Genomic DNA, 26,960 nt, shown 5'->3' on the forward strand with positions numbered 1-26,960 from the left:
TGAATTCGGCGAACTAATAATTATAAACACTTAGATTTCTGGGCTTTGGGATTTTTGCTGTTAATTCCCGGTTCAATTCCCAGGTCAGAGCCCATGCCCGGGTTGTGGATTCCATCCTCAGAAGGGGGTGTGTCAGCCTATTGATGATGATGTTTCTCTCTCAACATGTTTCTGTCTCTCTATCCCTCTCCCTTCCTCTCTCTCTCAAAATTAATAATATATATATATATATATATATATATATATATAAATAACATATATATATTATATATATTTTATTGATTTTTTACAGAGAGGGAGGGAGAGGGATAGAGAGCTAGAAACATCGATGAGAGAGAAACATCGATCAGCCGCCTCCCGCACAGAGTTCCCTTAAGTAGAGAGCCAAGTAAAATCCATAGAGTCTGTTTTTGTTTTCAAATTCCAGATGCCCCTTTAAAACCTGGAAATCCAAAATGTGAAGGAGAGAGGAAGAAGAAGAAGAAAAAGGCAAACAGACTACAAAAAATACGTATGTTTTTGCAGAAGGAGCTTATGGTGAAGACTACTTTTTGCAGAAGGAAATCTCCCTTTTTGGAGCTTTCTGTACCCCTTACTCATGATATACAGTTGATGGATTGACTTTAAAATAGAGTTGACAGGAAAATGCTTTTTGAAAAGGATGCTGTCAAGAAAAGAGGAAAATAAGCATAAATGTGATTCAGATATTAATAATGAGCCCCATGTGTACGGTGCTTTCGTTTTCAGAGCGTCTCCGCACACACCACCTCACTTACAGCCCACGTTCGTCCCGGGATGCGGGGGTTACCGCGCCAGGTGAGAGGGCACGGCCTGCCCACGCTGGTGCCATGTCACCCACGGACACTGATAAGATGACAGGGCTGAGGTGTCCACCCAAGCCCCGCAAATTCTGCTTTCTTTCTGCACTACCATGTTTCCTTCCAAGTAGGGACTTGAAGATCATGAGGAAGTATGTATGCTCCCGACTTTGATGAAATGCCCTAATATTGTGCCGAGGGAACATATAAACTCATTTCTTTGGACCCTTAAAAGTAAGTGCATTTAGTCCTAGCTGGTTTGGCTCAGTGGGTAGAGCGTAGGCCCACGGATTGAAGGATTAGATCCCGGTCAAGGGCATGTACCTCGGTTGCAGGCTGGGTCCCTGGCCCTGGTCAAGGTGCGTGCAGGAAGTAACCAATCGGTGTGTCTCTCTCGCATTGATGTTTGTCTCTTCCCCTTCCTTCCACTCTCTCTAAAAACCAATGGGAAAATATCCTCGGGTGAGGAGTAACAACAACAAAAAAGGAAGAGCATTTAGTGCTCAGTCCTGGGTGGTTTTGACCTTCACTCTCCCAGTGGCGAAGAGAGGTACAGATGCAGGAAGTGATCAGCTCTCAGTGGGCTTGGAACAAAGCAGCAGCGCTAGAGTGACTGTTGATCATCTTAGAGTTTAGGCAAATGCTGATTTTTTTTACCAGAGGGATTTTCACTACAGAAACTACAATGGGGTAATATCGTAGTTCTCCCAGTTCAATCATGGCAAGCTGTGCTCTAAAATGAACTCTTGAGACAAGGGGTCTCCCTGAAGGGTCCGTACAGGGATGGGATCAGACAGCTTCACGGGATTCAGGAACTCTGAAATTCCACAGAAACTTGTTTGTGCGTGTGCCTTTTTCTCTGGGGGAAGGATCGATATCTTTTATCCACAAAAGTGTCTGTGACCCAAAAATGCCTATGAACCCACTCTTTTTTAAGAGGCCCTTTTAAGAACCGTTAGAGGACTTCAGATGTCACACACTTGAAAAGGCACCGAGGTGAATCTTGGGGACCATTTCAACAAGCTCAAGCGTTCCTTATTTCTAGTCAAGATCAGAAACCCATCCTCAGAGCGGACCTATAATGGGACTTTCCTCACATAAGTCTGCCTGGAGTATCAAAACTGACAGGGTTGGTGTGCGCATTCCGGAGCCTTCTGTATTGCCTCTAAGCGGAGTAACTATGGTGCTACCACCCGAGAAAGGTCTTCCCGTGCAAATGACATAATTTCCTAAACAAATCACTGTTGTATAAAATTAGACCGTGACGTGTCAGTCTACGACAGGATCAACTTTTCAGTGTCAAGTGTAATTCTAGAAGCCTTTATTTTTTTTCTTTTAGCTAAACCAATGGACCTTTACTTGGAAACAAAAGATTCAACAACCATAGATAAAACATAAGCTAAGAGCTCTTGTCTTTCCCAGTGGGAGGGAAGATAGGGGTCGTGGGAGCTATAGCTACCCCCCTCTCCGAGGTGGGTCCTGGGGGATTTGAGGTGGAGCAGGGAGACATGTTCCGTCCTTCTCCCTACATGAGGGACCCAGAAAAAAAATGAATTATTCTCTATTAAGGGAGAAGTCTTAAAAAGGTCTAGCCTGATGCCCTCAGGCTACCCCAAGCAGCCTAGCCTTCAGGGCCTCCTTTATGACTCATGCTGAGTGGCCAAGCATTTAGGGACTAGATTGCTCAGGTACCACAATCCACCATTCAAAAAAGAAAAAAGTTGCCGGCACCGGTTTGGCTCAGTGGATAGAGCGTCGGCCTGCAGACTAAAAGGTCCCAGGTTCGATTCCTGTCAAGGGCATGTACCTTGGTTGTGGGCACATCCCCAGTAGGGGGTGTGCAAGAGGCAGCTGATCAATGATTCTCTCTCATCGATGTTTCTAACTCTCTATCCCTCTCTCTTCCTCTCTGTGAAAAATCAATAAAATATATTAAAAAAAAGAAAAAAAGAAAAAAGTTTAGCCAAGAGCCCATCATATGCTTCCATTTCAAGTATAATATGGGTGCTACATCCAGACTGCTCTATTTAATCATGTTGTATCTGCCCTCTTCATATTTAGAGCTCACAAGGCTGCAACTTGCATCTACCCAAAAAGAGAGTCTTGTTACAAGATGCCAATTGGTTGTAGGAGCCCCAGGCTCCAGGGAAGATAGGACCGTAGTGACCCCTTCATTCCTGTGGCCAGGGAAGAGTTCTTTCAGGAAGGCCAGGGTGGTTCGACCTCAGAGTGACTACTAAGGAAATACACCACAGCAGGTCAAAAGAAGAACCAAAAAGTAGCCGTCTATCCCTGATGAAACTTTGGACAATACGTTATGGAAAACTTTTTTTGTGTGTGATAAAATTTGCCATCTTAACCATTTTTTGTTGTTGGTAATTCTCACCCGAGGATATTTTTTCTATTGATTTTTAGAATGGAAAGTGGGGGGGGGGGGGGGCGGGGGGGAGGAGATAGAAAGAGAGAGGAACATTGAGTTGAGAGAGACATATGGATTGGTTGACTCCCACACGTGACTCGACCGGGGTGGGGATCCATCCCACAACCCAGGTATGTGCCCTTGACTGAACCTGGAACCCATTAGTCCTCAGGCCGATGCTGTAACCTTAACAGCAAAACTGGTAAAAATAAATAAATAAATAAATAAAATAAAAAAAATTTAAATTGATTTCAGAGAGAAGAAGGGAGAGGGAGAGAAACATCAATAATGAGAGAGAATCTGATTGGCTGTCTCTTGCACGCCCCACATTGGGGATTGAGCCTGAAACCCAGGCATGTGCCCTGATCGGGAATTGAACCATGACCTCCTGGTTCACAGGTCAATGCTCAACCACTGAGCAACCACAGCTGAGCCCATCTAAAATAAACCTTCTTTAAGTGTATAGTTCAGTGGTATTAAATAGATTCACATTGTTGTGCAACCATCCATTCCTGTAATTCTTTTCATCTTGTAAAACTGAAACTCTATATCTATTAAACAGTAGTTCTTTCTCCCATTACCCCAGCCCAGGCAACCAGCACTATAATCTCTATCTTTAGCCTGCTCTGAGTACCTCACATAAGTAGAACCACGCAGTACCCATCTTTCTGTACTGGCTTCTTTCACTTAGCATGATGTCCTCAAGGGGCATTCATGTGGTAGCATATTGCAAACTTTCCTTCCTTTTTAAGGCCGAATAATATTTAAGACTATTTTGTTCAACATGTTAAAGACTATCTCAAACCAGTGGCTAATATTACATATGAAGATAAATATTACAGATCTATATCCAGATAGACGATAAGGATGCTTGCTGTTCAATATTGTCTGTCAGCCAATATAGCTCTCTAAGAAAAGGAAATAAATGGTGTAACTGTTGAAAAAAAAGTTGTCTCTTTTTTTTAGCCAGTATGTGCTGTTCTTTTCAGACTGCAAACCTGTTTTAAAGTAAGAGGATATATATTTTAAAATTAGCTATTTTTACAACTCCATCTTTTCATTTGTGACCTAGATCCTATTCTTTTGCCTGTTCAAGGACTTTTTCTTGCATTTTTTTCTTTTCATCAATTTTTTTTACTCTCTCTTCTGGATTCTCCCCAACAGCATATGTTATAGTATCTCTCACCTTTAAAATATCCTCCCTCTGACCTCATCTTTCAAATATTCCCCATCTGACCTCATCGTGTGTTTCTCCAGCTACGGTCCCATTTCTCTGCTCCCTTTATAGCCAAACGCTTAAAGAGAATTGTCTGTAGTCCAACTCAGCCCCTTGTCTGCCATTTTCTCTTTCTCTTTTTATAACCTTTCTTTTTAAAGTTATTCTCCTCCAGATATTGCACATGTTGGCAAGAGGATTAGAATTTGTTTGGGTCCAAGGCCCACTTTAGGCGTGTGTGCTTCCCTCCTCTGCCGGCCTGGTCACCCCTAACTGCCCTCCCCTGCAGGGTTGATCACCCACAACTGCCCTCCCCTGCTGGCCATCTTGTGGTGGCCATCTTGTGTCCACATGGGGGCAGGATCTTTGACCACATGGGGGCAGCTATCTTGATCTTGTGTGTTGGAGTGATGGTCAATCTGCATATCACTCTTTATTAGATAGAATATGTCAATAAGGAAAAAATAAGCAACAAACATGAGGTATCTTTTTTTCCCTATTCAATGGGAAAAGTTAATGTTGGTGAGAGGAAATGGGTGCTCTCATTTGCCACTGGTGGAAATTGTCTAAGCTTTCACAAGCTGTGAGTCATGGGTGGTTTTATCTCAACTTTCTTGCATGCTGTGCTGTCTCCATTTTTTCCAATAATTACTCCCCTCCCCCCGCCTAATATTTAAACCAGGAAAATCCAATCATCTGAATCTTCCTTTTCCTGCCTCTTTAAGATGAAAGTGTGTGAAGCTGACCCAGCAGCAGATGGCCTTGTTTTGCTGTTGCCTCTGCTCTTAAGAGCGGTTCACCTGCCCCCGTGCCGGCAGCCCTGGGACCGTGCGGTGCCGGCATTGAGAACGATGTGCAGAATCGCCCTTGCTCCGGGTCCGGGGCTGGCTTGGGGAGCCCATCGCACACGCGGGGCTGGGAAAAGCGGGCAGCTCGCAGGCGTGGCACCCAGTCTGAGGTGGGGGCCCACAACCCTCCCCGCCAAAACCCAGGTCTCCACAGACCGGGGAAGCCTAGCGTTCCTTGGCAGGTCCCCTGCCTGCCCAGCTGCCTCGCGGCCTGGGATTGAATTAAAGGCAATAATCACAGCCACACGTGCCTCTCTCTCCTGTATGCAGCTGGACCTCTGATGCCAGTTTCCTTAGACACACCGGGCCCCGCTCTGCCCAGGCCCCGCTCTGCCCGGGCCCCGCTCTGCCCAGGCCCCACTCTGCCCGGGCCCCGCTCTGCCCAGGCCCCACTCTGCCCGGGCCCCGTTCTGCCCAGGCCCCGCTCTGCCCGGGCCCCGTTCTGCCCAGGCCCCGTTCTGCCCAGGCCCCGGTGGCCAACCCCCTGCCCAGGCCCCGCTCTGCCCAGGCCCCGCTCTGCCCAGGCCCCAGTGGCCAGCCTCCTGCCCGGGCCTCGCTCTGCCCAGGCCCCGCTCTGCCCGGGCCCCGTTCTGCCCAGGCCCCGGTGGACAGCCCCCTGCCCAGGCCCCGCTCTGCCCGGGCCTCGGCCCCGGAAGGGAAGCTCGCAGCTGAATCCCCAATGGGCCGTTCTTGTCTCCCCTGGTTTCTTTCTGTCCTGGAGGTTCATCGGTAGCTGGACATTGCACTTAGTTATGTTGCTTTCTGGGCTCAGCAGTTACATTCCCGAGCACCCGTGGCTCACCCGAACGGTGTTCACCCAGACAACTGCATGTACTCGGCTCCTATATGTTGCATTCACATGTCCTTAGCCTTGTCCCACTTAGAATCTGGCCTCTGACAGTGTGTGCAGTCAGCCTCAGGACCTGCCAACCATTGTGGATTGTTTCAAGTAGCATCAAGAGTTAAGGGTTGAGCCTTACCCAGTTGCTCAGTGGTTAGAGCGTTGGCCCTTGGACAGACTTGGATTCCAGTCTAGGGCATGTATCTCAGTGTCAGGCTCAATGCCGGGCCCCAGTCAGGGTGAGTGCAAGAAGCAACCAATCAATGTGTCTCTCTCACATCGATGTTTCTTTCTCTCTCTCTAACTTGACTCCTCCCTTCCACTCTCTCTCAAAATCAATGGGGAAAACATTGAGGATTCGGGTGAGGGTTAACAAAACAAAGTAACCAAAAAGAAAGTTGAGGGTTGGGGCTGGCTCAGGATGTTGCTTCCCTGGTGTTTGCTGGCTGAAGGGCACACAGGGACCTGGTGAGGCGGTGAGAGGGGCGGATTGTAACTACTTGTCTTCAGTTCCCTGTCCCTTCCCCGCGGGGGCTCCGGACACGGGAGCACCTGCCTGCTGAGAGGGTGGAGAGGCACCAATAAAAAGCCTCCCCTTTTGTCTTTTAAAAAACATATATTTTATTGATTTTTACTGAGAGGAAGGGAGAGAGATAGTTAGAAACATCGATGAGAGAGAAACATCGAGCAGCTGCCTCCTGCACACCTCCTACTGGGGATGTGCCCACACCAAGGTACATGCCCTTGACTGAAATCAAACCCTGGACCTTTCAGTCCGAAGGCCGACGCTCTATCCACTGAGCCAAACTGGTTATGGTGCCCCCTTTTGTCTTAACCACTTGTTCTGGTTATGTTCAAGATGCATAATCCACCCTAGCTGGTTTGTCCCAGTGGATAGAGCATCAGCCTACAGACTGAAGGGTTTCGGGTTTGATTCTAGTCAAGATCACATACTTGGGTTGTCAGCTCCATCCCCAGTAGGGATAATGCAGGAAGCAGCCAATTAATGATTCTCTCTCATCATTGATGTTTCTATCCTCCCTCTCCCTTCCTCTCTGAAATCAATAAAAAAACTATATTTTTTAAAAATGTGCAGAATCCATCTTCATCTTTATACCTTTTGAGAATGTGCCTGGGGGAGGGATAGGAGAGAAGAATTCTCCTAGAATAAGTGTCATCTAACCCCCATCGGCCTCTGCCATGGCTTGAGCCAGCTTGGGACTCAGACTCAGGGTCCCTGCACCGTCACAGGCTGTCCATGTGCCCAGCCAGCCCTTCTCTCCATCAGTTCCTAGGCCACCCCTCCCTCATGCCTGAGGGTTTCAGAAGAACTCTGCAATCAATCTAGTTCAAACTTAACCACCTTCTTTAACTTTTCTTCTTGCAGCTTAAACTTTGGAACAAATACCGAATTTCCAACATTCCATCACTAATATTCCTAGACGCCACCACCGGGAAGGTTGTGTGCAGGAATGGGCTGCTGGTGATCCGTGATGACCCAGAAGGTGAGACCTTGGCATGTCCGTGCTGTACCCACCTCGGACCCTCTACCCTGCCCTCCTCCCATTGCTATAGGGTGTGTAGATGGAATACAGCTGACCCTTCAACCGTGTGAGGGTTAGGGGGGCCAACCCCCATGCAGTGGAAAATCCATGTATAACTTTGACTCCCTCCCAAACTTAACTACTAATAGCCTACTGTTCACCGAGAGCCTTGCTGATAACATAAGCAATCAATCAACACACATTTTCTATATTATATATAGTATAAATTGTATTCGTACCATGAAGTAAGCTAGAGAAAATAGAATGATACTAAGAAAATCATAAAGAGCCCGGCTGTCGTAGCTCAGTGGCTGAGCATCGACCTGTGAACCAGGAGGTCATGGTTCCATTCCTGGTCAGGTCACATGTCCAGGTTGTAGGCTTAATCCCCAGTGGGAAGTGTGCAGGAGGCAGATGATCAATGATTCTCTATCATTATTGATGTTTCTCTCTCTCCCTCTCCTTTCCTCTCTGAAATTAATTAAAATATGTTTTTAAAAAATAAAAAGAGCCCTAGCCAGTTTGGCTCAGTGGATAGAGCATTAGCCTGCAGACTGAAGGGTCCCAGGTTCGATTCTCGCCAAGGGTATATGCCTAGGTTGCGGGCTCAATCCCCAGTAGGGGGCATGTAGGAGGCAGATGATCAATGATTCTCTCTCATCATTGATGTTTCTATCTCTTTATCCCCCTCACTTCCTCTCTAAAATCAATAAAAATACATTTAAGAAAATCATAAAGAAAAGGAAAAAACCATAAGGAACAGAAATGAAATTTACAGTACTGTGTGTTTTTATCAGTGCTGTATGTTTACATCATCACTTTTAGCTATGTGATTTATCTGTGAGTTTTTTCAAATTGCTGGTTAAAAAAAAATATCTGTGCATAATGGACCCAGGCAGTTCACCCATGTTTTTCAAGAGTCAATTGTATATGTAAGTGGGTTTACTCGGCTAAAGATTATTGTCTTGATGTAATTATGGTATTCTCCAGGTCATGGTTGAGGTTTTTAAAGGGATCAGAATGTCCCTCCCGGGAGCTTTAATTCATGGGCGAAGGATAAGGAGCTGAGGAAGGAAGTCAGTGTTGAGGGCGGAGGAGGCCGTTGAGCGCAGCCGGAGCTCCGGTGCTCCCCCCAGCGCAGTCCCCCTAGCAAAGCTGCAGGGACTGTCCTCCCCCCTCGTGGTGAGTGCACCTCATTTCCTGGTGCAGGCCTTGGTCTGGCCACACTGGGCAGGTAGCTCTGATCAGGGTGCTCAGTGCTGTCCAACATTGGTTTCTTTCCCCTTTGCCCTGGAGTCATAAGATCTTATCCCTCACTTATTGGTCCAACTAGAGCCGTGGTCGGCAAACTGTGTCTTACATGCCACATGCAGCTCTTTGGCCTCTTGAGTGTGGCTCTTCCACAAAATACCACGACCTGGGCGAGTCTATTTTGAAGAATTTTAGAGGAATTTTAAGTTTAAAAAATTTGGCTCTCAAAAGACATTTCAATCGTCCTATTGATATTTGGCTCTGTGGACTAATGCGTTTACTGACCACTGAACTAGAGGCGTCAAGCCTGGTCACACACTTCCCCAGTTGAAACTGCACCTGCCTCAGAATTGCCCTCAGTCAGAACCAGGGCATCATAGAACCAAGTTTTTACCTTCTCAAATTTAAACACACACACACACACACACACACACACACACACACACACTGAAGCTTGTTAAAATGCCAATCTCCCTCCTATTTCCCCTTCTCCCCCCAAGATTTGTGGGTCCATTTGTTCAGGGTGGGCTCCATCCCCTGCATTTTCAGCCAGTCTGTGCTTCTTCCAGCCTCCCCTCACCCCGGGCGGGTGTGAGGCAGTGGTTCGTGGACCACCCTGTGAGAAAGCACTGCCGGCTGAGCTGGGAGCATGTTATTTGCTCTTCCTGCCTGGGGCTTAAGTGTCATCAGAATGCAGACCATCTGGGTTGAGTGGGTTTGACTCTTTCCCTAGACTCAAATTGTTATCTCACTCGGTTCCCTGAGCCCCAGCTCATTCTGGGGGCGGGGCCCTGGAGCATCATATTGTAAAATTCCCCGTGGATTCTGACTTGCAGTCAGAGTTGAGATGCACTAAGATCCCAGGGTTGGAGTAGAAGAAACTCACGGTTAGTATCTGAGGCAGTTAATATCCCCACTCTGGCTCGCCATCTGTAACCCAGGGAGTCGGTTTTGCTGTTTGGTGGGGTGGGGGGGGTCATAAAGCTTCAGACCTGGATCCTGGGCTCTGGGGTATGACCTGGGCTTCTGTGTTCTTCAAAACACCCCAGGAGATGGGCCCTGTGATCACGCCAAGTCGGAAACCATTGCCTGGAGGGCAGGTAGGACTCTGTCAGGGCTGAGTCCTGCTTTTATTCCTGCGTGTGGCTGCGGATCCTGTGGGTGTGCTAACAGATTCTGTGGGGTGGTACCGCTGCCATGCTCTGCAGCCCCGAGGCCTCCGGTCAGAGGCCACACTGAAGAGTCTTAACCTTCTCCCGTCTGTTGCCTGTTTCAGGTTTGGAATTCCCCTGGGGACCTAAGCCCTTCAGGGAAGTCATTGCAGGGCCCTTGCTTAGAAATAACGGGCAGTCCCTGGAGAGCAGCAGCCTGGAGGGGTCTCACGTGGGCGTCTACTTCTCCGCGCACTGGGTGAGTGTTCGCGCCCCCCTCAGCCCAGACGGAGGGGAGCAGGGAGATCACCGCCTCAGCCAGCCTGATTGGCTCCTGGAGGAGTGACCGCCGGGGCCTAATTTCCTGGCGTCCTTCCTTTCTCCTGTGCCCAGTGCATTGTGGTTGGCATGCAGTGAGCGCTTGTTATTAGGAATGATGATAGCAGCAAGAAAAGGACTTCTTTTGGCTGGTCTAGGACAGCTTTCTTAAGCCATTCTGATGAGGCTTCTCGTGGTCCCTGAGCGGGTTTGACGGCTGCCTGCTGACAGGCCGGGAGCGGGTGGGGGCAGCCTGTGCTGGATGCAGGGCATCATGCTTGTGTCTGCCTCTTTTATGGACCAGGTTCTCCCAGCCCAACTGGATGTGGGCCTTGCTTAAGGTGACCAGACGTCCCGCTTTTGGCGGGACAGTCCCGATTTTTAACAATATGTCCCGTGTCCCGAGGCGTTTTAAAAGATTTTTTTTAAAATGCCACAGGATGTGGGACAAATTGTTAAAAATTGGGACTTCTGGTCGCCTTAGGCCCTTGCTGGCCTCGCTGTGATGGCAGGTGGCTGGGAGAGGGGATGCTGGGGGTGCCACGCTCAGGACCCTGTTCTTGTCTTTCAGTGTCCCCCGTGCCGAAGCCTCACCCGGGTCCTGGTGGAGTCCTACCGGAAGATCAAGGAGGCAGGCCAGAAGTTCGAGATCATCTTCGTTAGCGCAGACAGGTAACGCACTGCGCAGCTCCCGTGTCCGCAGCTGCAGCGGTGAGCGGCCTCGGCCTCGCCTTCTCACGCCTCTCTTCCGGGGGGCAGAGCTCGGAGGCTGGGGTTGGGGGAAGCACGTCTGGGATTATTGACAGGGGAACGGATGCACTTCGCCCGTACTCGGGGAATTGTCCGAGGGGAAGCCGAGAAAGCCTTGTTCTTGCTGTAAATAGGTTGGCAGCTCCTAATTCAGGCCAGGGTCGTTCGAGATTAGGATGCATTTTCCTGATTTGTTCAGCTTTTTGGATTGTGGTGAAAGGATATTTGGGCCCAGGGATGGGGGGGTGGGGGGATGAAAAGAAAAGAGCAGAGGCTAATGGATTGAGATGCCTGTCTTAGCTGGCTGTGCAGTCACCTTCCTTACCTCTGGCCACGAACTTTGTCTGGGGTCATCATAAAAACCAGAGGGGACCTTGGACCTTGTCTTCCTCTGCCTCTTCCCTCTCCCTGGCTTTATTCATCAGCAACCCTCCTACATCACAAAGCTCTGCCCCAATTCAGACCGAGCGCCAGGGGCTTCTGCCTCTGAGCTCCTGTTCACAGAGGGCTCTCTCAGAGCCAGCACAGGGAGAGTGTGTTACACGCTGAGGCAGCCTTGGAGTCTGTGCTGTTTCAAGCCGTGGTCCCTCCCCCTGCTCCCTGGCTTCCATCTCAGCGCCTGTGAGTGGGGACAAGCTTGAAGCATGCCAGGTGGAGTAATAACATGTTTAAAGCTTTTTAAAAAATCAACTTTACTGCAGAATAATTGACATACAATGAAATGCAGACATTTTAGGTACACAGTTCAATGCATTTTGACAAATGTAGCCGTGTAAGCATCACAATTACAGCAGAGAGCATTTCCAGCACTCGACTCCCATGCCTCTCCTCGGTCAGTTCTCACCCCCAAGCCTCCGTTTCCAGGTCCCCCTAATCTGATTTCTTGGCTGTTGCTTAATTAGATTGGTCATTCCTGCAATTTCTAATATGTGGCATCATAGTGTCTATGATTGGTTAAAAGTGTGGCCCTGTACACACCACTGTTACTATGCAGAAGTGTCACAGGAAGTGCAGTGTCTGAACATCTAGGCTTCTTATAAAAGGGTGTCAAGACCCACCTGTGTTGAGCATGAAAAGTTGGGTTGGGTGCAGTGACTCCGTGGTTGAGCATCCACCTATGAACCAGAAGGTCACAGTTCGATTCCCAGTCAGGGCACATGCTCAGGTTGCAGGCTCGATCCCCTGTGTGAGTCATATAGGAGGCAGCTAATCAATGATTTTCTCTTATCATTGATGTTTTTATCTCTCTCTCCCTCTCCCTTCCTCTCTGAGATCAATAAAAGTATACTTTAAAAAAAGAAAAGAAAAGTTGGACATGAGTAAACTATTATAGTAGGATGCAGGGGAGCAAGCTGTTGAGATGGCCTGGCACTGCAGTTGGGTACCCACCAGTCCTACGGAGGCACTTGCTTCCTGACGTGCACCGGAGTGGACGGAATGACCCCTTCTGGGTCTGAGCACGCTCAGACGCCTCTGCATCGGCAGAGCCCGGGGCCCGGCTTGGTGGAAGGTGGGGGGGACCCGCAGTGGTGCATTCAGGGTAACGGAGCCTTATCTCCATGTGTGTCTCTGTAGGTCAGAGGACTCCTTCAAGCAGTACTTCAGTGAGATGCCCTGGCTGGCTGTCCCCTACACCGACGAGGCCCGGCGGTCACGCCTCAACCGGCTGTACGGAATCCAAGGTAGGCACTCCCACTCCGGGCGCTCCTGGGAAACCTGCTCGTCCGGCTCACCATGCCGTGGGCCTTCCTTTCAGAGGGGAAAGAACTTTTTCCTTTCCAGGAATGCTCACCTGCTTTACCATCTTCAAAATGACGTGTGGTGAACTTTACCTTGTGTAGGTTGGACCTCATTGAAGCTGTTTTTTAAGCAAAGGACTTTACAGGGGAGGAAGCTACTCCTCCCCAGTGACTTAGCCACAACCCCATCCCATGGGTTTTACTCTCAAACAGACCTAAGCGTAGTCTGGTTCCATCACTCAGATGCTTTGAGCCTCAGTTTCCTCATCTGTGAAACGGGTGTGCTAAATCGCTGCCACAAGACTTGTTGGGAACACTTACAGGATAATGTATATAAAGAACTTCTCGTGATTCCTGTAGCGCAGTGTTTCCCAAAGTGTGGTACGCGTACCCCCAGGGGTACGGGAAGAGTTTGGTGGGGGTACGCATTGCACCGGCGATTGGTGGGGATATGCACTGCACTGTGCTTTGCTGCGCCTAATTCTACGTTCTCATGAGTACAGGTACTCAACGTTACAAAATTATAGAAGGAGTACACATATGTCAAAAGTTTGGGTAACACTGCTGTAGCGTAATGGTGCGGGCTGAGTGGGTGTTACCTTTTACGTGAGACAGTTGATTTTCCTGAGAGTGTTGCAAACTAGGACTTGGGAGTATTGATCATGTTTTTCAGAAACAATGATTATTAGTGAGGCAAACTGGGTTTTTGTTCTTTGCTATGTGAATACCTCTGTCCAGCCTCCACCCAGCCAGGTGTTTTCTTGGCAAAGCACTTAACCAGCCTGTGAAGAGTTAAGCTCATTCTCTTTGTATCAGCAGTGCCATCGCCTGGCCGGCCCTCGATGGGTGCAGCTAATGTTTGCATTCTCAGTGCTCCTGGTGTTACATGGGGAGTGGGGAAAAATTCCTACAAATTCCACAGCTTATGGGGGAACTCATCTGATTCTCTCATCTTTTTCTTCACCATTTACAGTAAGCATATATGGCTTTGGAGCTAAAGTTTCAAGAAACATTTTATTTTAAATCAGTGCTTCTAGATTTCAAATGTGCATAAGAATTGCCTGGGACCTTGGGAACGTGCAGATTCTGATTCGGTGGGTCTGGGGTGGCCCACGTTTTTAGGGAGCCCCAGGTGGTGCTGACATGTGGTCCAGGACCACACCTTGGGTATTAATAGTCTAGGTCCATGGTCGGCAAACTGCGGCTCACGAGCTACATGAGGCTCTTTGGCCCCTTGAGTGTGGCTCTTCCACAGAATAACGGCCTGGATGAATCCCGGGCTCGATTCCAGTCAAGGGCACATGCCTGGGTTGTGGGCTTGATCCCCAGTAGGGGGCGTGCAGGAGGCAGCCGATCAGTGATTCTCATCATTGATGTTTCTATCTCTCTCTCCCTCTCCCTTACACTTTGAAATCAATAAGAAGGGGAAAAAAAAAAAAAAAAGGAATCCAACACGAGTTTTGGACACACCACTGAGGCTGGAGGGGTGTCTTCTGTGGACTGGTGGCAGGACACACAAATATTTAAGTAGATTAAAAAAAATGAAGTGGATTCTTTTCTGTCTGCCTTCAGAAAGCAGAGAAGGGAACTCTCCTTTCGGATTCCCCAGCAGCCCACGTGTAAATATTACAGATGGAGGAGCCTCGGTTGTTAGGTGTGGCCGAGACAGCCAGAAAGTGGGTGACCACAACCGAGGAGGAGAATGGAGGCTTTTCGGAGACGCATTTGTTTCGCACAGACTCTGAGGGCCCCGGCATGAGAAGCACATTTGTGGTCCCCGCCTTCTAGGAGCCTCCTCTGGGGATCAGACGCCGATCTGAGAGGCTCTGTGCCCAGGCAGTGGCGGACAGCCAGCAGTGCCACCGGGCAGGAACGTGAGGTTCATGAGGAGCCCGGTTCCGGCCAGGGAGCCGGCACTGCTGCCCAGCCCTGCACCTGGCCCACCCCCTGCTCCTGGCTGCTGGCTCCGCGGCCCACACTCCTCTGCCATGTGTTCTGGTCTCTCTTCCACTTGGACCTGTCTGCTCTCCCAGCTCCCCGCCTCCTGCTTCCTTGCCCTCAGGTTATAGTCTTTGGCACAGTGTTCTGTGCCGATTGCGCCTTGATCACTGATCTCTGGTATTCATTCCTGCAAGCAGCCTGTCTGACACGGCCTGCTGACCTTGATCTGGCTGCCCCCGGTCTTGTCAAACCAGGGATGCACTCAGGCACAGTGAAATATGAGTTTAGAAGAGCAGCACATCATTCTTATCAAGGTGACATTTAATGAAGGGCCACCTGATGGAATAATCTGAGTTCGGAGGAGACTTGCTTGGAAGTGTTGAACCAGGAAGACTTCCTGGAGGAGGCAGTTATGGAGCAGGGACTTAGAGAATGTATGTGGTTTAGACAAGAGTTTGGGACATTGCAGGGCAATGGCCGGAGCAGGTTGCCCATGGTGTACTAGGAGGAGAATGGGCAATAGGCTGGTGATGCCATATTGTATAGCGCTTTGAATGCCATGCCGAGATCCATAGATTTGATCCATAGATTGTGGACTTTTAGAGCCTTTTGAAATTTCTTTAAAATATATTTTTATTGATTTCAGAGAGGAAGGGAGAGGGAGAGAGAGAGAGAAACATCAATCATGAGAGAGAATCGATTGGCTGCGTCCTGCATGTCCCCTGCTGGGGATCAAGTCCGCAACCCAGGCATGTGTCCTGACCAGGAATCAAAACAGTGACCTGTTAGTTCCTGGATCGATGTTTAACTACTGAGCCATACCAGCTGGGCCTTTTGAAATTTTTGATTAAGGAGAGATCAGTGCAGAAGTGACATTTAAGCTAGACAGGAAGAGAAATCCCAGAGACCAGTTTTCGGATACTTCTTTCTTTTTTCTTTCTTTTTTTTTCTTTTTCTTTTTTTGGTAAATTTTTAAAAATTGCCTTGAGAAAGAGAGAGGGAGAATGAGAGAGAGAGAAACATTGATTTGTTGTTCCACTTACCTATGTATTTATTGGTTGATTCTTGTATGTGCCCTGACCGGGAAGCAAACTGACAACCTTGGTGGATAGGGACGATGCTCTAACCAACTGAGCTACCCAGCCAGGGCTATTTCTTTTTTTCTTTTTCTTTTCTTTCTTTTTTTTTTTTTAATAATATATTTTATTGATTTTACACAGAGAGGAATTGAGAGGGATAGAGAGTTAGAAACATCGATGAGAGAGATACATCGACCAGCTGCCTCTTGCACACCCCCTACTGGGGATGTGCCCGCAACCAAGGTACGTCCTCTTTGACCGTAATCGAACCTGGGACCTTTCAGTCCACAGGCCGACACTCTATCCACTGAGCCAAACCGGTTTCGGCCAGGGCTGTTTCTTTTTCCTTCCTTTTTTTAATTGAGGTAAAACTGGTATATAACAGGATAATAGTTTCAGGTATACAACTTAATTCAGTATTTGTACACCGTACAAAGTGATCACCACAGTAAGTCTAGGTTCCTTCTGTCACCATACAGTTGACCCCTCTACCCATTTTGCCCACCTCAGACTCCCTTCCCTGCTGATAACCACCAGTCTGTTCCTTTTATGAGTTTTGTTGTTTGATTGTTTATTTTGTTTTTAGATTCCACATCTAAGCACAAAGAACCAACCATATTATTGCAAATGGCAACACTTCCTTCTTTTTTATGACTGACTAGTAGTCCAGTGTGTGTGTGTGTGTGTGTGTGTGTGTGTGTGTACGTACACACCACATCTTCTTACTTATTTACTAATCCATTGACGGACATGTAGGCTTTTTTCATATCTTGGCTGTCATAAATAATGCTGTCTTGAACATAGGGGTCCATATCTTTTTTTGAGTTATTGTTTTGTTTTCTTCAGATAAATACCAGTATTTATCCATATGCTGGGTCATATGGTAGTTCTACTTTACTTTTTTTTTGAGGAACCTCCATACTGTTATCCATAGTGGCTGCATCAGTTTATATTCCCACAAACAGTTATTATGCCCGCTCAGGGCACATGCCTGGGTGTGAGCTCTATCTCCAGAAGGGGGTGTGCAGGAGGCATCAGTCAGTGATTCTCTCTCATCATTGATGTTTCTGTCTCTCTCTCCCTCTTCCTTCCTCTCTGAAATCAATAAAAATATTTTTTAAGAAGAAAAAAGTATACAGTGTGTTGAGTTGCCAGTGTTATAGTTAAAGACAGAGCAAAGTAAAGGAATTGGGAGTAGAGGGTAGGGTTATGGGACCTACTTGCAAACTTAGCTAAACTCCTTTAAACATTTTAAATTGCTTTATACATTTAAATATTAAAAAATACTTACCTGAAAGACAAAATGTTCCCAAGTTCTTAAGTCTTTTAATTCCAGTAAATTAAACAACAAATATGGCTATTCTTAAGTTCTCCTAAATGGAACAGTACTGTTAATATGATTTTAACTTAAAATCATAACTCAAAATCAGTAACACATTTTAATATTGTAATCACAGGACCGCCCTATTATTCTATTGGGCCACTTTGCTTAAATGAAAGCAAAATGCAGAAGTTAGATACCAAATATGTATGGAAGTCTTTTTTTTTTTTTTTTAATAACCTACTTTCATTTATTTTTTAAGAGAGAGATAGAGAAAGAGGGGTGGGGAGAGAAAGAGGGGGAGGGGGAAAGAGGGAAAAGGGGAGGGGGGGGGAAAGAGAGAAACATCCACTCTGTTGCCTTCCACATGCACTCACAACCTGGGCATGTGGCCTGACTGGGAATCCAACCAGTGACCTTTCAGTGCACAGGACAAGGCTCAACCAATTGAGCCACACTGGCCAGGGCTGTGTGGATGTATTGACACACAAAACACATTAATATCATGGGTTTAATTTAGGTTTCTAAACTTAATTCTAGATCTTCCTATATTGGAAAGATGCTCACTCATAAAGGAGATAAACGTATCCTTCCAATTACATCATTTTGGAAGTCTCTTCCCAGCTCATTGAGGTTGCACGTGTGGACGGCCCTCTTTGCCCTCCAATCAGGGCGGTCTTCACCTTCACCTTGTAGTTCCAGTCCCCGGTTTGAGATCCTTCCTGGAATTCTCCTCTGTAGTCTTAGAAATCAGTGGCTCTGCCCTAGGCTGCACTATCCCTCAAGGGAATTTTGCTTTTCTTTACCTCTGAGACTATTTAAATGCCTCCAGCCTAGCTCTAAATACCTTTGAACTTGAAGGAGTTGCATATTCTTTCATACTCTTCGTAGCCTCGCAAAACTAAAAACGATTTTTTTATTGAATTCTGAACTTCCTGAGCTTTGTATGACAGTGGTTACAACTTCCAAAGACATTCTACTAGTGTGTTTATAGGTATGTGTTATAGTCTGAGCTGTTTTTATTCACAATACTTCCAATACCAAATGTATGGGGGGTTTTCCCCTACACACCAACCAGTTCTTTGACACCTGTGTCACCCACATACACTTCAATTCAGTGCGGTTCGGACACCAGGTTCTTGGAGTTCGGGTCAGACCCCACAGGACCACCACCTGCCTCTCCCCCTCTTCAGATGCCAGTTGCAAGTCCCCGTCGTTTTGACCGATGGGCTGTAAACCAGATTCCCTGTGGCCCCTCCTCTGCATCAGTAATTTGCTAGAAGCAGCTCACAGGATTCCGGAAAACATTTTACTTACTACTGGTTTGTTATAAAGGATATCACTCAGGAACAGCCAGTGTAAGAGCTGCACTGGGCAAGGTCCCTAGGAAGGGGGTGGACCTCCCTGCCCTCACCAGGCACGCCGCCCTCCCAACCAGCCTCCGGGAGCTGCGCCAGCCTGGAAGCTCCCCGCCCCTTCACGTGGAGCTTTCATTATAGAGGCATGATTGGCTGAATCACTGGGCCTTGGTCATTAATTCAACCTCCAGCTCTTCTTCCTCTCCAACGGACTGATCTTGGGGGTGTTGGGAGGGTGAGGGAGAGTTGAGGGGGGAGTGGAGCTGAATGTTCTAGCCTTCTTTCTACTCATGCCTTTCTGGTGACCAGCTTCCGTTCTGAAGCTCTTTAGGGGCCCCAGCCCAGGCACCTCTTTAACATACAAAAGGACACTGACCACCCCTGGATCCAGGGGTCTTAGAAGCTCCAGTGTTAGGACATTAGGACAAAAGATGCCCCAATCACCCCTTATCACACAAGAAATTATAAGGGTTTGGGGAGCTCTGTGCCAGAAACTGGGGATGAAGACCAAACATTTATCTAATTATTATATTACACTGCCCGGCGGGCGTGGCTCAGTGGTTGAGCATGATTTATGAACCAGGAGGTCAAGGTTCGATTCCCGGTGGGGCACATGCCAGGGTTCCAGGCTCCATACCCAGTGTGGGGCGTGCAGGAGGCAGCTGAACAATGATTCTCTCTCATCATTGATGTTTCTCTCTCTCCCTCTCCCTCTCCGAAATCAATAAAAATATATATATATTTTTAAAAAATCACACACACACACACACACACACACACGCGAGTCAGGGGAGGGTCTTGCTGTTTTGAGCATCTGGTCTTCAGCACCTCCTACCAGACTCCCGCTCGCTCTCGGCTGTCCTGGGCTCTCACTGCCCGTTCCGGCTCCTCCTGAAGCCTGTGATGGGGTGCTTTCTCAGAGCCGGGCCAGGTGCATTCCCCACCTGCCCACGGTGAGCCACCCCCCTGGCCGGTCTCAGTGCTTCACCGCACGCCCGCAGCCTCGCAGCCTGATCTGACAGCCCCTGTGTGTATGGAGGCACTGAGGGCAGAGCATCCTGCGTTGTCCCACAGGCCCGATGAAAATGGTTAATGCAAAAAGAACTCGGACTCCCACATCGCGGGAGCCAGGCCTGGAGCGGGCCTGAATCCTGTGTCCCCTGAGGGAACACATCGGGGCCAAGTTTGAGACCGTCGCCTCAGTCCCCCTTTCACAGAGCAGCAGGGCCTGCTGAGGCTCACCAGGTGGCCAGGTCCTGCTGCTGCTGGTGCCAGGTCCCTGGCTCCCTCACAGCTCTGGCCTGACCCGCACTGTTAGCCAACAGCCTGCAGCAGCCACCTGAGTTCGGCGGCCCTGGCATTTGGCCTCCATCCACACCCTTTGTTTCAGGGGAGTCGCCAGGTTGCCCTGAGTTGGAGGGCCTCCCGGCTCCCAGCACATTTGCAGGCTGCGGGCTGTGCTGCCTGCAAGCTGTTTAAAAGGCTTTTCTGATAAAGGGTTTAGACCAGTGTTTTTCAACCTTTTTTGGGCAAAGGCACACTTGTTTCATGAAAAAAATCACGAGGCACACCACCATTAGAAAATGTTAAAAAATTTAACTCTGTGCCTATATTGACTATATATAAAGTAATTCTCTTGAATAGGAATCAAATAAACACAAAGAAAGTATTTTATAATTACTTTATTATGAAATATTAAGTAAACAAAATAGTGAAAAATTATAAAATTCTTGTCTTGTCTGCACCTACGGCACACCAGGCAACATCTCGCGGCGGAACAGCGGTTGAAAAACGCTGGTTCAGACTCCCTTCGGAAAAGGCAGATCCCATCAGCAGTCGTCTGACCCTGGCTGCCAGGGACACTGTGCTCTTTGCAGGGAGGCTTGGAGCCCCTTCCCTCCTGGGCCAGGCCCTGCCTGGTTTTGTTCCTCCCCCCTCCCGGGCCCCGGCCTTTGGGAAGCAGCTGGGCCTAGATAGGCCTTGGCCCTGCCACCAGGGCAGCCTGGAAGGCAGTGTGTGAGGGCCACTCGCTCTCCCAGGCCTGTTTGTCTTCCATTTCTCTGCTGCCTGCTTGTTGTTCTGCTTTTCCTCTCTCTTTCCTGTCCCCTCCTTCCTCTTCCATTTCCCACTTTCTCCTCTTTCCCGCCATTTGCCCTCTTCCCTATCCCTTTCAAAAAATAGATTTGAGGCAGAATCTATCTTTTATAGAAGTGAAGCATATGGAGACTGTAATGCTCAGTCAGTGGATGGTGAGGGGCCAGTGCTGGTGTGTTTTGTAGAGAGAGCTCTGTGTGCAGAGGCCTCCAGGTGCAGAGGGCCCCGCGTGCAGAGGGCCCGTGTGCAGAGGGCCCCGCGTGCAGAGGCCTCCGGGTGCAGAGGGCCCGGGTGCAGAGGCCTCCGCGTGCAGAGAGCCCCGCGTGCAGAGGGCCCCCCGTGCAGAGGGCCCGGGTGCAGAGGGCCCGGGTGCAGAGGGCCCGCGTGCAGAGGCCTCCGCGTGCAGAGGCCTCCACGTGCAGAGGGCCCCGCGTGCAGAGGGCCCCCCGTGCAGAGGGCCCGCGTGCAGAGGGCCCGCGTGCAGAGGGCCCGCGTGCAGAGGGCCCGCGTGCAGAGGGCCCCGGGTGCAGAGGGCCCCGCGTGCAGAGGGCCCCGCGTGCAGAGGGCCCCGGGTGCAGAGGGCCCCGCGTGCAGAGGGCCCCGCGTGCAGAGGGCCCCGCGTGCAGGGGGCCAGGGTGCAGAGGGCCCGCGTGCAGAGGGCCCCGCGTGCAGAGGGCCCCGCGTGCAGAGGCCTCCGCGTGCAGAGGGCCCCGCGTGCAGAGGCCTCCGCGTGCAGAGGGCCCCTCGTGCAGAGGCCTCCGGGTGCAGAGGGCCCCGCGTGCAGAGGGCCCCGCGTGCAGAGGCCTCCGGGTGCAGAGGGCCCCGCGTGCAGAGGGCCCGAGTGCAGAGGGCCCCGCGTGCAGAGGGCCCGAGTGCAGAGGGCCCCGCGTGCAGAGGGCCCGAGTGCAGAGGGCCCCGCGTGCAGAGGGCCCGAGTGCAGAGGGCCCGGGTGCAGAGGCCTCCACGTGCAGAGGGCCCGGGTGCAGAGGGCCCGGGTGCAGAGGGCCCCGCGTGCAGAGGCCTCCGGGTGCAGAGGGCCCCGAGTGCAGAGGGCCCGGGTGCAGAGGGCCCGCATGCAGAGGGCTGGTGCCCGTTATCTGGAGCTGCCCATGGACCATGGAGGGAGCTGGCCACGGACCTGGGGCAGCTGGCCCTGTCCATGGGCAGAGACTGGGGGCTGCCTTGGGACCTACTAAGCAGCATCTGTGTTCTGTTTTGTTTGTCCTGCTTTATTTTGAGAACATTAAAAAAAAAAAAAAAAAAAAAAAGAAGAAGAAGAAAGAAAGAAATGAGAAAGGACAAAGAATAATGTAACAAGCACCCACCTGGAATTGTCACTTTTGCTTCAGGTATTTCACATATAAACAAATTGGGGCGTTGACCCAGACAGGGATGGGCTTCCTTTCACTCCTCTGCGTGCCTTCTCCTTATGTGTATCTTCATAATACGTTTTCATATTTTAACAGCACATGTGTGAGCCCATGAAAAACAGGCAGTCTGCTGGGTTGTTAGAAGCATACTTACACGCTGACATGGGGTGGTGTCATTCTGCAGCTTGCCTTTCCTGTTTAACGTCACGTTCCCAGGATTGATCCCTGCTGGCATTTCTATCTGGTTCCTTTCTTTTCAGTGCCGCCGGGGAGTATCTCATTGTTCGGCTGTGCCACGGTTTGTTTATCTGTCCCACGAGCACTTGGTTGTTCCTGGTTTTCCTGTGTTTCAGGGACATCGCCATACCTGTCTTCAGGTCTGTCTCCCGCACAGGCGTGTGCCCACGCAGCTTTCGGGCCTCCCCGCCACGTTCTACTAGGCCCAGATCCCCCCGCCCCCCTTGGAAACCCTTGGGTTCTCTGAGCTCCACCCTGCAAACCGCTGCCTCCTTCCTCTCCGTGGTGCGCTCAGCAAAGGCCTGCTTTAGGGGAGCCAGGAGGGATGGAATCACCCCACCGCACCGCCCTTCGGTTCTCATTTGGTTTTTATTTTCTGTTCATACATTTATCATAGCTCCATTTAAGGAGACTGAAACGTATTTACTTACCCACACCCCGCGCCCCCCAGCACAACTGTTTCCACTTCTGAGTCCCTTTTGGTCTCTGTCCACATGCATACTCACCCGTAGCTGTTTTTGTGCGTGTAGCATGGCGTGTTCTGCGCTGCTGTGCAACGGTACATTCCGGACACTCCCGCCCCGCCACCACCTCCACAGTGACCGTTTCCGTGGCCGCAGATTCTTCCCGCCCACGCCCCTGACCTGCTCTCCGGTCCCAGGGCCCGCTCTCCTCCCCGGTCTCCTCCCGGCTCCCACAGTCTCTGAGCGATTTCTCCCAGCCCCTCAGATCCTCTGGAAACAGGAAGGAAGCGCCCTGGGCTGCCACCTGCCCGGCTTCTCCGCCCCAGACGTCCCAGCCACTGCCTCCTCCTTGAAAACTCCCTTTCCCCCTGGCCAGTGCTGGTCAGTGTTAAGTGTTAACCTGTGAACCAGGAGGTCATGGTTTGATTCCCCATCAGGCCAGGTGCCCAGGGTGTGGGCTCCATCCCCAATGGGGGCGGGGAGGGGGGGGACAGGGAGAGGGTGCAGGAAGCAGCCGATCCGTGATTCCCACCGATCATTGATGTTTCTCTGCCTCCCTTCCTCTCTGAAATAAATGAAAGCCACATACCTACAAACAGCCCCCCCCCCCCCCTTTCCTTGGCGGTAGGAACGCAGCCAAACCACAGGGTGGGATAGCCGTGAGGCGCGAGGCTCGAGATGGTTTTCAATACAAAGAGGCTTCTCCCCAGAGGAAACCGTTTGGAGGGGCTTCCTGGGCCTTGTCCTTCTTCCTCCGCGGATCTGGAGGGAGAAGGTCAGGGCGATGCTTGGGCACCACTTGGGGTCCGCACAGCCCGGGGCAGGGGCTCGGGGCTGACGCCCTGGCTGGTGTCGAACACCCGGAAGTTGAGCTAAGGACGCTGCACGTAAAGACGCCAGCCCCAGCAGACAGCCCACAGCTCCGGGCCGGCTGCGGTGCTGATGTTGTCGCTGTCTTCTGTTTCTTTAACTGCCCCCCTCCCGCCCCCTCCAGCCAGCGGGGAGGTTTCTGCTTCTCCTACTAGAGTGAGGCACCAGTCTCCTGTACCTCTGCCCTCTCATGAGCCAAATAATCAATTTAGGGCTGATAAAAAAAAGTGAGCAACTTATTTATAACAAGACCTAATATTTATGGTGTACTTACTGCTTACCAGATACTCTGCTAAAAAGCATTTTATGTCGGGCTGGCATGGCTCAGTGGTTGAGCATCAACCTACGAACCAGGAGGTCACAGTTCGATTCCAGATCCGGGCACATGTCCGGGTTGCCAGTTCCCTCCCCAGTGTGGGGCATTCGGGAGGCAGCCAATCAATGATTCTCTTTCATCCTTGATATTTCTCTCTCTCTCTCTCTCTCTCTCTCTCTCTCTCTCTCTCTCTCTCTCTCTCTCTCTCTCCCTTCCTCTCTGAAATCAAATTTTAAAAAGCATAGGTTTCTTTAAAAAGCTTTTTATACTTGTCATCTTCACAACAACCAAATAAGATAGGGAACTATCGCTACCCCCGTTTGACAGCTGGGGAAATGAGTCTCTCAGAAGTTAGCAACTTGCCCGGATCTTCCTTAAAATTCTAGCCGTATGCCCCCCCAGCCACTCCAGCTGGGAGGCGATGGGTTTAGTGAAGCAGAGATGAGCTGCCCCCTTTCACTCCCTCCAGAGAAGCCCCTTGCTGGTGTGGAAGTTATTTCCTATAAAGGCACCGGCTAGAAATGTTCCTTTCCCTTTCCATTTCACAATCGAGGCTCTGCCCTATTTCTCCTTAGAAGTCTCTGCTTCAAGGGGGCTGGGGGTGGGTGGGGGGGCAGGAGGGGTAGGGAATTCATGGTGGGGGAGGAGGGGGGAGAGGGGATTGCAGTCTCAGCCTCCTTCCCCGCAGCCTCGGGGAGGAGAGGGAAGGGGGATGGGCGGAGCAGCAGCCAATGGATTCAGGGCCCTTCCTGGGCCCTGGTCACGAGCGTCCCATCCCAGGTGCTGTGAGAGCCCCGCCATCTGGCGGCCCAGTGGATAGAGCAGCTGCTTTTACAACAGGCTCCAGGGCTCCTGTCCCAGCGCGGCCCCTTGCTGGCCGGGTGGCCTTGGTGGACAGCCGAACTTCTACCATATGCTCTGAGGCTTGAGCCTTGGGTGGGGGAGTGTTTACTGAGCCTCACAGAACAGATGCACCGGCTTCCCCTCTCCTGCCCCTCATTCATCCTGGGGAAAGCACACGCCCTTAGGGCTCTCAGCCAAACTAATCAGGATCTGGTGATGGGCCCTCGCTGGTTTGGCTCAGTGGATAGAGCGTTGGCCTATGGACTGAAGGGTCTCAGGTTCGACTCCAGCCAAGGGCACATGCCCGGGTTGCGGGCACATCCCCAGTGGTGGGTGTGCAGCAGGCAGCCAATCAGTGACTTTCTCCTGTCATTGATGTTATATCTCTCTCTCCCTCTCCCTTCCTCTCTGAGATCAATAAAGAAATATATTTTTTAAAAAAAATCTGGTGATGGGAAGGGGTCTGGCATGGTGCCAGAAATGGGCTCCTCCACGTTGAAGTCTAATTGTGGATATAGTCACATGCACCTTGTTATTTGGGGCTTTTATGTATGAATGTGTGTATGTATGAATGAATGAATGTATGTTTTTATTGATTTTTAGAGGGATGGAGAGAAAGAAATATTTTTTAAAAATATATTTTACTGATTTTTTACAGAGAGGAAGGGAGAGAGAGAGAGAGAGAGAGCTAGAAACATTGATGAGAGAGAAAGCATCGACCAGCTGCCTCCTGCACACCCCCCACCGGGGATGTGCCCACAACCAACGTACATGCCCTTGACCGGAATTGAACCCGGGACCTTTCAGTCCGCAGACCGACGCTCTATCCACCGAGTCAAACCGGCTTTGGCAAGAGAGAAATATTGATGAGAGAGAAACATTAATTGGCTGCCTCCTACATGCCCCCCCCTAGGGACTGGGCCTTCAACCCATGCATTTGCCCAAAACCGGGAATAGAGCTGATGACCTTTTGGTTTATAGGTCCACACCCAACCACTGAGCCACACGGGCCAGGCTAATTGGGGCTTTTAGACTCGGGCTTCAGGGCTTGAAGCACCAAATACAAGAGGGTCCTGCTTTCTTACCACTGGGGGGGGGGGGGAGGAGACAGGCCCAGTGGGGTGGTTCCTTCTTGGAGTCAGCTGATGGCTTCCCTGCAGCCTGCTGGGGGCTCTTGGTCCTTGCCTTGCCACCCTGGGCCCCACAGGCATGGCTGCAGCCAAGGGAACAAAAAAGGCCCTTTAGAGTAGTCCCTTGGAGAAACTGAGGCACCGAACCAGGAAGTGAACTTCTTTGCCTTCAGATTTTATTTTTCCTCCCTTCTCTGTCCTCTGGGCCTGCTTGTCCTCCACAGACAAACTGGACATCCCACGAGTGGGCCCCAGAGGGGCCGGCGGCTGGTCTGATCGTAGCAGTGGGGGGCCCCAGTGTAGCCCAACACTAGCAATTGCCGATTTAAGTAATACTCCGATTCTCTGATTAAAGAGCGTTGCCAGAGCATCCCGATAGGGCCTGGCGATGGGAGGCACTCTCGGCGGCGGCTGGCCTGCTGTGGCCCCAGCCCCTGCCTTGGAAGGCAGCTGACTCAAGGCCCAGCCGATCCTCAGGGAAGGGACAGACCCCGGCTGGCAGCGGGGGGAGTGGGGAGATGACGTGCAGCCGGGAAAATGAGATGGTCTCCTGCGCTCCAACACACGCTCCCCGGGGGCTGGACAGCCCGGCACCCTAAGCCGTGGGAGCCGGCTGTGCTGCGGGGGAATGCCGCCTCAGAGCCTGGCCTCCTCGGGGCCCGTCCGCACACGCTGAGCCTCGTCTCATCCGGGCGGACAGACGGATCCGTTCCCTCTGAAGACAGGCCCGCCGCCGGCCGCCACGGCAGGTTAAAGAACGCCAGGGCCGTATTTCTGGTACCCAGTGTGCCCCCCGCGGAGAAGGAAAATGTCAGTGGAGCAAATTACCCGCTGAATGCATTGGGATCTATAAATATTAAATTGCTCTGGCTTCCACCTGCCCGTGTCCAGTTAAAGCTCCGGTCAGCTCCGGGGGACGGGAGGCTGGTGGTGCGAGCTGGGCTGGAGAGGCAGGTGTCCCCAGAGGGCAGGGCTGAGGCTGGCCCTGGGGGCTGAGGTCCTGCGGGTGGGCCTGGCTGGAGGAGCAGCAGTGGGTGCAAAG

The 26,960-nt window shown here is 50.6% G+C and overlaps 1 protein-coding gene across 1 annotated transcript in view; it reads left to right on the top strand.

Annotated features, from left to right (window-relative positions):
• NXN (nucleoredoxin) overlaps window positions 1-26,960 on the top strand; it is a 150,380-nt gene that overhangs the window by 116,970 nt on the left and 6,450 nt on the right. The window contains exons 2-5 of the mRNA XM_084862980.1: window positions 7,530-7,647; window positions 10,214-10,347; window positions 10,978-11,078; window positions 12,732-12,838. Of these exons, the coding sequence (XP_084719106.1) occupies window positions 7,530-7,647; window positions 10,214-10,347; window positions 10,978-11,078; window positions 12,732-12,838 (460 nt within the window). The remainder of the gene's footprint in view (window positions 1-7,529; window positions 7,648-10,213; window positions 10,348-10,977; window positions 11,079-12,731; window positions 12,839-26,960) is intronic.

This window comes from Pipistrellus hanaki, assembly GCF_964339955.1.
Source record: "Pipistrellus hanaki genome assembly, chromosome: 16".
Taxonomy (NCBI): domain Eukaryota; kingdom Metazoa; phylum Chordata; class Mammalia; order Chiroptera; family Vespertilionidae; genus Pipistrellus; species Pipistrellus hanaki.